General features: G+C 45.1%; 1 protein-coding gene across 1 annotated transcript in view; it reads left to right on the top strand.

The window, feature by feature from the left end:
- CEP41 (centrosomal protein 41) overlaps positions 1-15,110 on the top strand; it is a 69,577-nt gene that overhangs the window by 13,045 nt on the left and 41,422 nt on the right. The window contains exon 2 of the mRNA XM_088468888.1: positions 4,388-4,451. Coding sequence (XP_088325014.1) covers positions 4,388-4,451 — 64 coding nt within the window. The remainder of the gene's footprint in view (positions 1-4,387; positions 4,452-15,110) is intronic.

A 15,110-nucleotide genomic window follows, 5' to 3' on the forward strand; every position in this document is an offset into this window, starting at 1 on the left:
ATTTACACAATGCTTGTTTTTTGTGGATTAATTGGTCCACTCATCAGCAAAACTATTTTTTCTGTTTACATCTGAATGGTGGTATGTTCTGTTTTCAATATTCTGGTATATGACATTACTTTCTTACCTGACTTTTTGAGCTAGCTTGAGTAATACTAATAATATATGCACAAGGTGTTTAAATTTCTCAAAAAAGATCTTTTTCTTTTTACATCTGAATGGTGATGTGCTCTGACTATAAGACCCTGGTACATGACGTATTTTCTTTTTTGCTGGTTTGAGTAAGAATATTATACAAGGTGTTTAAATTTCTTAAACTTTGACAATAGGATTATTAATGTCATTCCATAGACCTTGTAAAAACTCAACATAGATATGATACAATACAAAAAACAACTAATGTTCTCTTTGGTTTTTGGTCCAAAGTATGTTTAACCCTTTATATGGTTAACATATCTAATGGGCATAACTTACTGATAAGGAGGCAACAGTTCTCACTGTATGTTAGAGGGCACTTAGAACAATTTGGATATGTACAAATATTGACAAGACGTGTATTAATCTGTGATTTATGTATGAACATGATCTATTTTTGGAACAATTAAAGTATGCTAAATGCAAATACTTTCTTTGGACTCTGTATTTCTAACAGAGTGGACTCCTCTCATGAGACAGTCCTACATACAGTATAGCTGTGTATGTACCAGTGAATTCCACACCATTACATTTGGCAATAGACCTACAGCCATACCACACTATATATGCCCAATCTCGTTTGATCTCGGAAGCTATAAAGTGGTGGGCCTGATCAGTACTTGAGTGGGAGACCACCAGGGAATATTGGGTTCTGTAGCTAATATATAGGAGGTGGATTGGGAAAAGAATGGTTACACAGCATATCACTTTTTTGTTATTGTTCTCACACACATATGAACTTGTCAATTAACCATCAGGGTTTGGATTATGCTTTCAGGGTAATCATCTCCTTATACAACTGGTATAGATGTCAAATTTCTCTGACATATTATAGCTGGAGATTGAAACTATTGCATCAAATAAACACTAAAAACAAAAAATACAAAATAATAAGAAAAAATCATTTCGCCATTCTCCATATCTAATATGGTAAACAAACCAGATATAGCATGGGGACCTTCTTAAATTGTAATATTATTAAAAGTTATATTTTATACAGATTTTGATATGAGTGCCCCAGCCCTACTTTTCTTTTTCCTTTGGTTCTGAATGATGACATAACCCATTAGCAATCATCCCCGAACACAGTGATTCCCATCCTCTGTCCTCAAGGCACACTGAAGCTGGCCACACATCTAAAGATTATCTGTCCAACCAACCAACTAGTTGATTGGTTGGAATGAAAATCTGGTAAGGTATGAAAGCAAATGACAATCAGCAATTTGCTCCCAAACGCTGGAAAATGGACAAAAACTGTTGTTTGAACAAATTGTTTAGATCAAACATTTAACAAACTTGTCTGACGACCATTTTCATCTGTTTTCTGGCATTTAGGAGCAAATTGCTGATCATCATTTATTCCCATATGTTACCAGATTTTCATTCCAACCAATCAACTAGTTGGCTGGTTGGACAGATCTTTAGATAACAGTCCAGGTTTTAGTTATATCCATTCTAAAGCACAGGTGGTTAAATTAAAATAACTGAGGTACTAATTAAGTCACTTGTGCTCAAATATGGCTATCCTTAACCTGGACTGTTAAGGTGCCTATGCACTAAACGATTAAAATGAGCGATTGAACGATATAGTTCGATAATCGTTTGAAAATTGTTTGCAGGTTCTCAAACTCCGGGCCTGATTCAGAGCCGGACGCTCTGACAAGCGCTTGCTCTGAATCGGGGCCCTCCTACCTAAAAGTGGAGCGGCCTCCTTGCCGCTCACATAGCTGTGGGTAAACCACCCACAGCATAAGTGAGCAGCCAAAAAGATGGTCGCGATGGTCCTGACCATCGCGACCATCGGGCTTGTGACGAGACCCTGCGGTAGGGTCTCGCTGCCGCAAGCCCAGGAGTGTTTTTGGCTCTATCAGAGCCAAAAGCACTCCCACTGACATCACTAGTGATGTCAGTGGAGCCGGCCCCAGACGGTAGGCGTTCCCATGGGAACGCCTCCGTCTGGGCAGCAACGCCCCCGGCACGCCCACCAAAGGGGGTGTGCTGTCACTCACCATCGACCGCACGCCTCCTTTGGTGCGAGACCCATAGCGATGGCTTGGCCGTCGCTATGCAGGTCTTGCTAATGCGCAAGATGGAGCTCCCTCCGTCATGCGCACTAGAGCACCATCGACCCGCTTGCGAGCGGGTATGAATCAGGCCCTCTGTCCTCAGGACCCCAAACAATGCATGCTTTCCAGGTCTCTTCATAGAATCACAAGTGAAATAATTAGCTCCATCAGTTGAAATTTGTAAATCTGTCAGGGAGTAATGAATACACCTGTGCACCTGCTGGGTGACCTGCAAAATGTCAACTGTGTGAGGTCCTGAGGACTGAGTTTAAGAACCTCTGCGCTAGAAGACAGGCAAAAGACTGCACGATTACGACATTGTAATCGTGCAGTCGTTTGTCAGTCTGTGATGTGCCTACACTGAACGAGCAGTCGTTCAGTGTAGGCACAATCAATCATCTGCAAACAACCCGTCGTTATCGTCAAGTTGACAAGCATGTTTGCACGATGATGTCTAAAAGACCAATTTTTTTAAACAATCTGCAAACTACTTTCAAACTATATTGTTATCGTTCAATCGCTCATTTTAATCGTCTAGTGGATAGGCATCTTTAGTGTGCCTTGAGGACTGTGGTTGGGAAACCCTGCCCTAACCCATAGCCACTTTATGCTGATGCTACTTTTGTTGTGGCTATTACAAGTTAGCCCCTCTATTCACTATAGCACAATAAGAGGTCTGATTGAAAAGTAATGAGACTGATGTTTTTATTCAGAATCTGATGACTCCACAGGATCTTAACATATTTATTTTTCAAAGTAGCGTCCTTCACATTCAGTACAGTTTGTAGCCTTTCAATAACGATTCAAAGGCGTGCAGTAGACTGTTTTGTGACATCACTTTTAGTGTTATAGCTGTGGTATTTTTCACTTAATCATCTGTTGAGAACTGCTTACAGCACATTTGTTTTATTTTTCAGGGTAGGGGATGCCAAGAAATCACAGGGCGCTAGGTTCTGGCTATATGGAGGGTGTTCCAGTGCTGTCCCAATAATTTCAGTCAGTTCTTCCAATGCAACAGCAGCAACATATCATTGTCTTGGAGGAAAAAACTGTTTCTTCAGCAAATGTGGTCTTTTCTTCCTCCATGGCTCCATGCAAATGGGTTTTCAGGACGTTTGCATAGTAGTCACAATTCATTTTCTGTCCACGGGGAACCTTGTGGCAATGTTAACATCTGTAATTGTGGTGGATGGTCTCCTAGATCGCGCCTCGTCAGTCACTCACGTATTACCCTCTTTGAAGTGCTGCCACCACCAAAATACTGCAGCACAGCTAATTGTTTGTCCACTGTATGTTTTTGCCTTAACATTTCATGAGTTTCATTGCCGCTTTTACCAAGTTGAACACAAAATTCAATCGCACATCTGACTTAATCTCACACCCTCACATTCCTCATCCGCTATGACGAAACGTATGAAGATCTTCCACTCGCTGTGACCAAACGAAGAAGACTACGGCAGTCCAACCACAGGTTCAGACACATCGATGTAGAAGCTTCACAATAACCAGCCTAGCGCTGCCACGTCCACCTATGGGACAGAAGAACACGGGCAGTCTCATTACTTTTCAATCAGCCCTCGTATTATATAGAAAGCCTATATTTCTAACTTACTGTAGGTTTTACAGTCTTTTAAGTGCTGCTTCTAATCCATTTTTTTTTTTTTTGTCTAAATTTTTATAGTTTAACTTTGCAGTTAATCATATTCTGTGTTTAATGATTAATAATCTGCATCACAATTGGGAAAAACTTTCACTTGTATGCGTTCATTAAATGGTTGGTTTGTTGCTAATGGTATGTCACACATACAGTGACCATGACGATGTGATATGTCTGCTGTCATGTGTCACAGCTATTGTGGATGTCACCTGAAACATCAGGGCTCAGTTGGAAAGGTCACTGTATATGTTCGTTGCTTTTGAATGTTGTCTTGGTTGCTAACAGACAATGATGGTGTTGTAAAATAAGACGATGCTGCTATGTCAAGGTTTAGCTGTGCAATTTCTAGCAATTGCAATATATTTTCGGTTATTCTCATAGGCATCCGTTTATTAAACTACAGATAACTATGCAAAGACAAATATTTAAAATGTGAACCTTTCTTTACCTCTAAATCTGTCCATTTCAGATTCTAAAGAAAAGAATTCCTCAGAACCCAAAGTACCAACATATCCGAACCCGACTTGATACAGGTAATTAAACAGTGTAAATGCAAGGGAAATTGTACTGTAGCGTTCCTGCTAGGCTGTTTTAACGGGGATCCGCGCCCTGATCGATTTAAAAAGGGCAGCATGCGCCCAGACCCTTTTTCGAAGCACCCCACAGCCACAAGTGCCATCCCCACCCCGGGTTGCAGTGTACCACGGGTGGGGAGAACTGCGGTGTAGAGATCGCTGCCGGTGAATAGATGCCAGGCTCATGTGCCCAGCATCTATTCACAGAGAAGGCAGAGCTTGGGGCAACCTGGCATGCCCGTAAGTGCCGGGCATGCCCGCGAGAGTGATTTAAAATGGGGTGGCCAACTTTCAGTGTCGGGATTTAGACTGGCGGCATCCCTTCCGCCGGTCTGATAACTACATCCCCTTACAGTCCTGTGTTTCCTACCAAGTGCATTGAGAAATGACAAAACCTCTTAAGTTCCATTTTTTTTTTTCTCTCTCTCTGAAATTAAACATTTGTTCCTTTCTGAAACTAAACGCTTGTTTTACATATTTAGAACTGTATGTAGTACTAATAGGCGGAATGCCATCAAATAGTAAGCATACTACTTAAGGCATGGTGAGAAGGAGTTGTCCTAAAATCTGCCGATATGGAAAAGCATAGCATTGTACAAAGTGAAATGCATAAAAGGCACCAACAACGGAATACTAAAGGTGCATACACACGTAATGATTTTTAACCAACGATTATCTGTCAGATTATCTGTCAGATTTTCCCTTGAAACGTGAACAATTTTTTTAATGAACGATTTTTATAACGATGAACGAAAAATGTTCCTTCCCTTAATGAAAATCGTTATGTTTGTCAGTCTGAAATGAACTACAAACGGGAGCGCGCATGAACGATTTTCGTTCATTGTTATAATTCAGAAACTGAACGATAACGACGTCGTTATAGTTAAATCGTTCAAAAAATTGTTGCGTGTGTACGTACCTTAAGAGAAACGTAAATGTTAAATTTTCTCTCTCATCTATCTGCGGATATTGTTGACCATGAAGGTATGGGAGCTGGCACTTAACTGGTTCAAATTCTTATATATAAAGCTCCTCCGCTCCAACGCCTCCTAAATGTAAAATTAAGTGCTTTTTTTTTTTTTCCTTTCTAAATAACCTATGCAGAAGAAGTTAAATCATCTACTTGGGTTCAGACAGTGGAGTGGCAGAGAGGTCCAGGAGTCTGTGCAGACAAGGCTAGTCTGTCACAAAGTGGCAGTAAGAAGCTGTGTAGCTGGCAGTGAAAAGCAGGGCTGACAGGAGTCTGTTGCTCATTCGGATGAGTGCACGGTGCCACCATTTCAGAGTCGGGACACATGGTTTCGGAGTCAGGATACATGGATCATACAGGCATGCACAGGATGCATACAGATCTGCCGACCATTACAGATGACTTCAGTCGGCAGCAGGAAATTTAACCAGACCAGGTCACCTTGCCTCACCAGGCTAGATTCACAGCAATGAGTTGCTATAGTCTAAGCCATAATAGTGGGCGTAAATACCCAGGTCCAAATCTTAATGAAAAGTGTTATTCCCTGAGGTAATGGGGATTGGCAAGAGGTATTTTCAGGAATATAAGGAAGAGTAGATGGAACGGTCCCACAACTTAAAACAGGACACCAGGATGGCTGTACAGAAGCTCCTCTCAGGAACTCCATGGTACTAGAAGATACTTATTACCCAGTCTATCTGATATTCTATCTTTCCTGCAAGGAGGTCTGTGATTTGTGGCCAGTCATGGAGACACCAACAGGGTCTGGTGAAGAGCCTGCTTGTGCTAAATTGGGCCATAGCTTTATCTCTGAGACAGTTAGTTATATAATCTTGTGACTAGTCAGAGTGCTAAGGTAACAGAAACCTAGATTGTTGCACCTAAGATGGATCAGCGAGGCACACAAATGGCGATCATTCCTTAGGGTAAGGTATCTGGGTCACTGACTCCTTCTAATCTTTCATTATGTGCTGGGATGATGGAGTGCACTGCGTTTGGCCTGAAGAGAATATTGTCTGATACAAAAATCAATAAGGGTACAAGTAGACAGGGTTAATATATCTGGTTTTTCTGGTATTTCCTCCTGATATAGAGAAATATCAGGAAGATTCTAATTTGGAATACTGTCTCCTCAGCAGAAGAGGGCTTGGTGTCCAGGGTATTGAACACATGGGTTGAGCAGTTTGGCAGGTGTTGGACGAGATGTTGAGAACTAAAAGGTTTTTTCTGGAGATATATTTAGAACTAAGCGATTGGAACATTTTTTCCTTCATCTTCTCAGTTATCTGAATTGGAAAATCATGATTAAATCCAGAGAAGAAATTTCTAATCCCTCATAGATTTTCTTCCATGTATCCATTACCAGTTAGTAAAATTGTTAGTTGAGAGCAGTCAGCTGGGGTGGATGTTCCAGTAACTTGCTTACGTAAGGCATTAGCTCTTTTCATTCTAGGCAGGGCCTCCTTAAAGAGAGGTTCAGACATGGAAATGTGAGAACATTTTAAAATTGATTTATGTAGCCGCAGGAGCCGTGCCGAGGGAATCTGTATGAAATACCGCCGGCCGCATGGCCCTAAGTCTATTCCCCCCCCCCCCCCGGGTGCCCTAAACCTAACCCTCCCCCCCCGCGGCTGTGCGCTCGGCGTCGGGGAAATGTCAGTCATCTACATCTAGGCGCCCGGCATTTCACCCTCGCCGGGATATGACAGTCGGGAAAGCTGGCTGCCGGTATTAAGGCAGCCGGCTTCACGATTGTATACCGTGCCGAGGCCCAATCTTTCTTCAGTTTAGGTATCCAAAGCTATAGAAAAGTGGTCTGATTTATTTTGGTGGATATTATTCAGTCGTATCTATCTAAATTTCAGCTACTTTAAATTGTGCAATAGATTATTTTGTGAGGGGCTGCTTGGATTAATCCTTACTGATTGTAAAGATTTTGGGGTTAGCAGTTGTTGCCAGACGCATGCTGTGGCTAAAATCTTGGAGTAAAGATTCAGAAATCTTTGGATAGTGTGCCATTTGAAGGAAAACTTTTATTCGATTCTGAACCAGATAGAATAATTTCTTAGGCTATGTGGGGGAGATAGAGGGGAGGGGTAATTTTAATTCTGTGTGTACTTCTTCCATTAAGGACTTCGCTTTTGACAGAGGAATCTGTCAACAACTTATAAAGCAAAAGGACAGGATTCTTTTTTCCGAGGTGGCTCTCTAAGAAGTAGACAGACTTGGACCTGTAGGAAGGAGTCCAGTAAATGTGAAGTGCCTAAGCTCTCAGTGGAGAAAGTACTCTTAAGACTACTGGGTGGGTGACAAGTCTTATAGAAGAGGTTGTATCCTCAGTCTTTTGCGTCCGCCAAAAAAAAAAAAAAAAAATTTCCACAAAACTTTTAAGAAACAAGGAAAAGTGTTGCTTTCTACTTCAGGGTCCATAGAGTATCCACAGGATACCTTGGGGGTATAGGTGATGTAGTGTTCACTCTAGCTCCGGCGGCAGGCAGGGTGCCGGAGCTAGAGAGGGCAACTTTGTGCGCGTGGGCGAAAAGGGGTGTGGCCATAAAAGGGGGCGTGTCTATAAGACGCGTCCCCTTTTTCATCATACTTGGGGGGCATGCCCGGCACTTACGGACATGCCGGGCAGCCCCCAAGCGCTGCAGACAGGTAGAACAGATGCCGGGCGCATGCGCCCGGCGTCTATTCTCCGGCGGGGACCGGGTCACTGCACATTTCTCCACCCGCGGGACACTGCGTCCCGCGGGTGAAGACTGCACCCGCAGCCTGTGAGGGCAGGGTGCTTTTTGCCCTCCTTCTGGAGGGCAGGGTGCTTTTTGCCCTCCAGAAGGAGGGCAGGGTGCCGCACCCTGCTAAAACAGCCTAGCGAGAACGCTAGGTGATGACGTCAGGCATCGGGCACCATAGAGTTAAGTTTTCAGCCTCCCAGGAGGCACTAGGGTCCCCCTCCTATACCCCGCCCCCGAGCCAAGGAATCTCAGTTTCGTTTGGTGCCCAGCCGGAGTCTGATGCACCTGTTTAGAGGGGGGCTAGAATTGGCCCCTGAAGTTTTCTACAATGCAGCTGTGGCTGCTCATCTGGATGTACAGCATGGACAGTCAGTACTGACGTCCATGCTGTCTTCCCTACACCTCCGCCGGTACCTCTGGGGTCACAGCCAGCGGTGACCCCAGATGTTTGGGACCATGGGCGGATTCAAGGGGGCAGCAGGTAAGCAGCGGGGTCCCGCGGTTGGTCCCTGCTGAGCACATGGTCCAGAGTCCCCAGGCAGGGGGCTCCCTGGGGACTGACTGCAGCGTGGAGCCAGATTTTGGACCTGCGCTTCCACTACCCCCCTGGGACAGCGGACCGCAGCTGAGCGGTAGCGCTGCGGCGTCCAAGGGGTTAATTGCATGCCAGGGGAGCGCGCCTTCCCTGTAACACAGCCGGCGCCTCCCCCGCTGCACACAGCCCTCTCCGCTCTGCTGACTGGCCCTGTGGCAGTGCTCCTCCCCCAGGCCGGCCTCCTCTCTGCTCCTCGGTGGCCATCTTTTGTTGGACGCATGGTGAGCGCTGCTGGACGCTGAAGATCGGTGGTATCGCGGTCTGGGTCCCCCGGCATACCGCTCCTCCGTTGGTTCAGGTCTGTGTATGCAGCGCTGTGTCCTACCAGGCTCTCTGTCTGCGTAGTTGAGGATCAGCGCTGATAGTGCAGGAATTGATTTCTTTGTATTGTATGTGACTTCTGCTAGCATCTGCTGCCTGTACTTTCACTTTCTACTGTCAGCCTTTTCACTGTCCTTGCTCTTCTTCTGCTAAAGCCCTTGCAGTGCGGTGCTTGCAGGGTGGTTCTCCCACTATACTAACAAGTATCAGTGAGAGGGGTCACATACTTACCATCACCCGAGACAATTGATGGTACCCCACAGCCTCCCTATTTCCCCTCCTCAGGTCTCTCACGAGCCTGCGTGGGTTAATTCGCTGACAAGCTCTGTACAGCATTTGTCGGACGTGTTACAAGGGGAGTCTGTGTTGCGGCCTCACAAGCGGCTGGTGGCGTCTCTGTCTGCTCCTTATGAGGATGACGACGGGACGTCCGTTGATGGGGAGATTCTGGATCTTTCTGACCGAGAACCTCCCCGTACTAAAGAGTCGGACGCTAAGTCTAAGGTTTATATTCCTGGCCTTATTCGTGCAGTCTGCACTGCTTTAGTTATTGCGGATGATGAGCCTCCGGTATCAAAATCCAAATATGCCTTTTTCAAGGATGTTAAGGGTGACGCCACAGTGTTTCCTCTTTCGGGTCAATTAGTGGACCACTTAGAGGAGGCGTGAAAACATCCAGTCAAACGGTTTCAGCCTCAAAGACGTTTAGCAGTGGCTTATCCGTTTGCAGACAATTATTTTGCTAAGTGGGAATCCCCGCCACAGGTGGATTCACATGTGACATGCCTGGTCCGAAGTGCCACGTTGCCCATGCCCTCCATGTCCTCCTTAAAGGATGCCACGGACCGTAAGGTAGAAATCTGCCTAAAGTCCGTTTATTCCCTCGCGGGGGGCAGCCAGGCCGGCTATGGCCATTTGTTGGGTAGCCAGAGCTATGGAGCGCTGGGCAGATACTTTAGAGGCGTCTTTCGATTCCGACTGTTCGGCTGAACAGACCGAGTTGATAGGCAATCTCAGGGATTCGGCCACTTACATTAATGAAGCGGCTTTAGATATCAGTACCCTGACCTCACGGATTTCTTCGGCTGCAGTGGCAGCTCGTCGCACCTTATGGTTGCGATCTTGGAATGCGGACGCTGATTCCAAAAAGGGCCTGGAAGCCTTGCCTTTTAATGGAGAAGTCCTATTTGGTCCGGATCTGGACAAAATTGTAGCCACGCTGGCAGCAGCCAAATCGGCATGTCTCCCGTCTGCTGCAGTTCCTTCCAGTTCAGGTACGTCGTCCTTTCGGCCTTACAGGGCCCAGGGTAGGCACAGTCCTTTCCCCGACAGGCTGGCCCCAAGAAGTCAGCCAAGCCCCGGAAGCAGGCCTGAAGTACCAGACGTCCGGCCCCTAAGTCTAATGACAAACCTGCGGCCTGACGGTCTGGGCCTCCCTTTGGGGGATCCCAAAGTGGGAGGCCGCCTGCTACGGTTCGCCCAGTGTTGGTCGGTAACCACGACAGACAGTTGGGTTCACGAGGTGGTTTCTCATGGGTATGCCCTCTCCTTGCGGCACAGGCCCACGTCCCGATTCTTCACCACGGGTCTTCCATCAGACCGGAACAAAGCTACAGAACTACGGAAGGTTTTGCACACTATGCTCCAGGCTGGAGTTATAGTGCCTGTTCCTTTAACCCAGAGGGGCCTGGGTTTCTATTCCAATCTGTTTTTGGTGCAGAAACCCAATGGGTCGTACCGTCCGATCCTCAACCTCAAAGCACTCAACAAGTCCTTGCGGGTGCTGAGGTTTCGGATGGAGACCCTAAGGTCCATCATTCTGGCGCTGGAACCTGGGGATTACATGGTGTCGTTGGACATACAGGACGCTTATCTGCATGTCCCTATTCTTTCGCGTCATCAACAGTTCCTCAGGTTTGCAATCCGCAACGATCACTTCCAGTTCTGGGCGTTACCTTTTGGCTTGGCGACAGCACCACGTGTGTTCACCAAGGTGATGGCGGTTATGGCGGCTTCCCTGCGGCTGCAAGGAGTCCGCATGTTGCCGTACCTAGACGACCTACTGTTGGTAGCAGGATCTCTGGAGCTCCTTCTACACCATTTGGATCTGACGATTGCAGTACTGCAACGGCACGGCTGGTTGATAAACTGGCGGAAGTCCACCCTGATCCCGTCTGAGGATTCTGCACCTCTGAGCCTTGTTGGACTCCAGTCAGCAGAGGATCTTTGTGACTGGGGAAGAGATCTCTGCCTTGCAGTTGAGGGTGCACAGTTGTCTGCAGAGTCGCCGGGACTTTTGTCCAGGAATGATGTTGTTCGTCCGTGCAAGATGACGTTTTGCCTCTTTCTGAGTTCCGTTTTTTTGGAGGGAAAAATCCGAACTCCACGTGCAAACTCGAACCTATCCGAGCCTGCACATCCCTAGTTCTTACCATATCTCATATTTTACTCCAATCTATTTCTGATCTAAAAAACAGACTGGATGCAGTCGGGAAGCCGACGGTCGAAATGCCGACCGCCGGCTTCCAGACTGTCAATTCCGGCAGGTGTCTAATGACAGGCGTCGAAATCCCGATTCCTGTCATTTTACCTACACCGGGAGCCCGATGCCTGGCATACTGATCGATGGTAAGCTGGGTGTGGACAGCTGTGGAGGGGGAGGGTTAGGTTAGGGGCTTTCGGGGGGGTTAGGTTTATGCTAGGGGAAGGGGGGTTAGGGTTAGGCACGCCCTGGGAGACATAGGTTTAGGCTGTGGGGATGGGGGAGGGATTAGATTTAGGCACTTTGGGGGGGGGAGGTTAGGGTTAGGCACCCCTAAAGGAGGGTTAGGGGTGGGGGGAGGGGGGTTTAGGTTGGTAATAGTTGAAGTTTCAGACTCATCTTGAATCGAAAGTGTCTAAACATAGGGCTGCATATAGAAAGATTTACAATGTCATAGGGTTTGTAATTGGCATGGAATTAAACAAATTATTGGTATATCTTTTGATTGTTATGGATCACAAGATATTAGGCAACATGTAACACTTTGTGTTAAGTGTTTCATTTAATTACTAGTATGGTGACCTGTGATTGACCCTTTTCTCTTTGCGTTCAGCTGCAGGGTTAATTATTTGTTTGAGAAGATGCAATGTGAGGGGAAGGTGGTCAGATATATACAGTCAGGTGCATAAATATTGGGACATTGACAGAATTTTCATATTTTGGCCTCTATTCACCACCACAATGGATTTGAAATGAAACAAACAAGATGTGCTTTAACTGCAGACTTTCAGATTTAATTTGAGAGTAATTACATCCAAATCAGGTGAACGGTGTAGGAATTACAACGGTTTCTATATGTGCCTCCCACTTTTTAAGGGGCCAAAAGTAATGGGACTATCAACTCAAAAGGTATTTCATGGACAGGTGTGGGATATTCCCTCGTTATTTCATTATCAATTAAGCAGGTAAGCTCTTTGCATCTCCTATTGAGAGTCGACAGCAACTGATTCCAAATGCAAATGTCACACCTAGAATCAACTCCAGACCTTTTACCTGCTTAATTGATAATGAAACAACGAGGGAATAGCCCACACCTGTCCATGAAATAGCCATTGTGGTGGTGAATAGAGGCCAAAATATGAAAACTCTGTCAATGTCCCAATATGCATGCACCTGACTGTATGTGTGTGTGTGTGTATATATATATATATATATATATATATATATATATTAATCTCCCATTACGACTGCCTGCAGATGATTCAACAGGCATATACTGTAATGGTAAACTTATTGGGTCTTGTAGATTCTGGGATTGCTCTTTTTCACCATGAGGTTGGTCTGGGGAGTATCACCCCTCCATACCTGAATGACTGCATACTCTGGACAAAGGGCCATAAAACATAATTTGTATTTAAACAAGCCAGTGAGCCAGCAGAAGGAGGGCAGTGTGACAGCTCAGGCAGGCTTAAAATACCATGTGGAACTCTGAAATTTTGTACAATTATTGGAAGCCAATCTGACACTGAATTGCTCAATCTTCTTGCTTCTCTCTGTAAACCGGTTCATGTAAGTGAGACTGTTCTGTTAATTTTTTAATTTTCTTTATAAGAAAATAATTTGCTAAAGACTACTGTATCTTTGTGTATTATTCTTATTATTGTTTTACTGTAGACTGCATTGTGAGTATATTTCTCATATTAAACTTCACTTAATAAGATGTCTGTCTTTCTTAATTTTTGCCTGTGGATTTAGCTTATCCATGCAACATATCTGTACTACAGGTTATTATTTAGTTAATAATAACTGTGACTTAATTATAGTTAGGGAGACTTGAGGCTTCCTATTTGGAGTGAGTAGCTCTTGAATTATTTTTAAGTGGTGGCAAAACTTAACAATTAATAGTGAGTGGGAGAAATACTGGGGAGTGTAATCATTTCTGTAAACGGACGAGGGTCATTCCATGTCAAATCACTCAGAAAAATGATGACACCCACTGACTCAGATTTTCCTGAAACTTTGTACACTTGATACTGCCACGTAGCTACAAACCCATGTACACATTTTCTTCTCTAGGCTTCATAGTTTTTGACATATTTAAGCCCGAAGTTTAAAACAAAATGCTCAGAAATGCCACTCCTGACGTTCCATTTTTAGTGAGGTGTATGTGGAAAAAATATTCCTCTCTCAGTACCTAATCCACATATCACTTTGAATTTTTGACCCTTTGTCATTCAAAATATGGAGATTTCAGAATTGTTTTTTATCACTCTTATCTGACTCTGAGAGTCATTATACATTTCCTTACTTCATACTTTAATTTTCATTTAATTTTTTGGTGGGAAAAAGTGTGTTCAATAAGCATTATCAACCTAAGGCAGAGGGGTTATCCTGTCCCTTTTTTGTTTAAATTGAACCTTAAAATATATTTAAAAAGGCTATGAAAGAAAAATAATGGGATTTTGATCGCCTATATGGGTATTTTAATGTTTAATTAAAATTCTCTCTGCAAAAAAGGGGTAAGTTTCATTTTTAATTTTAAACCCAACCATAAAATTCCTCATAAAAGGCCCAATTGCCCCTCTAGATTGCTTTTTTTTTTGTTATTTCTGCAGCAATAGTAGCTGTCAGCATTCTCAAAAGGTGATGTCACCCAAGGCAGTTTGCTATTGTACAATTTATATCAATATAGCTCCATCTGAAAGTAACTCTACCTCTACGGTATCACTGATGGGGCTGTTAGTGACTCGTTCACAGAAAAATTGCCTAGACTACCACCTCCGGAGCCCGCAAGTAGATGCGGATGGGCACAGGTAAGCGCGGTTCTCTGCTTGCAGGGAGACGCATGCTTGCGGCTTCACACTGCTGGTGTTGGTAGTGTTGGCTCTGGGGGTCCCTGGGCGAACAGGACACCGCTAGCTCTTTTGATGACCATGGCCCTGGGGTCCACACCAGAGGGTGAATCCTGTTAGCCCCTCCCCCACCCCTGGGCGCACTTGCTCACAGGAGGTGATTCCTCTCTCTCCTATAGAGAAACTCTGTCTTGTATGATTTTCGCAAGCAGGGCTGGCCAGCTTCTAATCAGATAATCCTGGTGGCTGCGCTAGCGGATCTTCCTGCCCCTGCTGTGGGTCTGTTCATTACTCCCGGTTAGTGGGAGCCTCTTGGGCAGCTTAATGTGGCGCTTCTGTGTACAGCTGTCGCATGGTCCTCTGCCCACACTTTGTTTCATTCCTATACATTTGACACCTTCGGATGAAGGTGCAGCTTAGGGGGACAGCTTTAGGACATCCCAGAGTGATCCCTGTGCCCCCTTGTGGGGGAAGAACAAGGGGATTTATGGTGTATCTTGTTAAATCCTTTTTTTCCGACTCCAGAGGGTGCCCACCCTGACACACCTGGCTTGCAGGGTTTATTTTCTCTGTTGCCAGTTGTTGGCGCACCTTTCTCCTACGTGTGTTCATGGGCTAGCTAACTTAACTGGCTGGCCTGTGGCTGGGGGCAGGGTATA

The sequence above is a fragment of the Taudactylus pleione genome, unplaced genomic scaffold (genome assembly GCF_031769625.1).
Source record: "Taudactylus pleione unplaced genomic scaffold, aTauple2 ptg000086l, whole genome shotgun sequence".
Classification (NCBI taxonomy): Eukaryota; Metazoa; Chordata; class Amphibia; order Anura; family Myobatrachidae; genus Taudactylus; species Taudactylus pleione.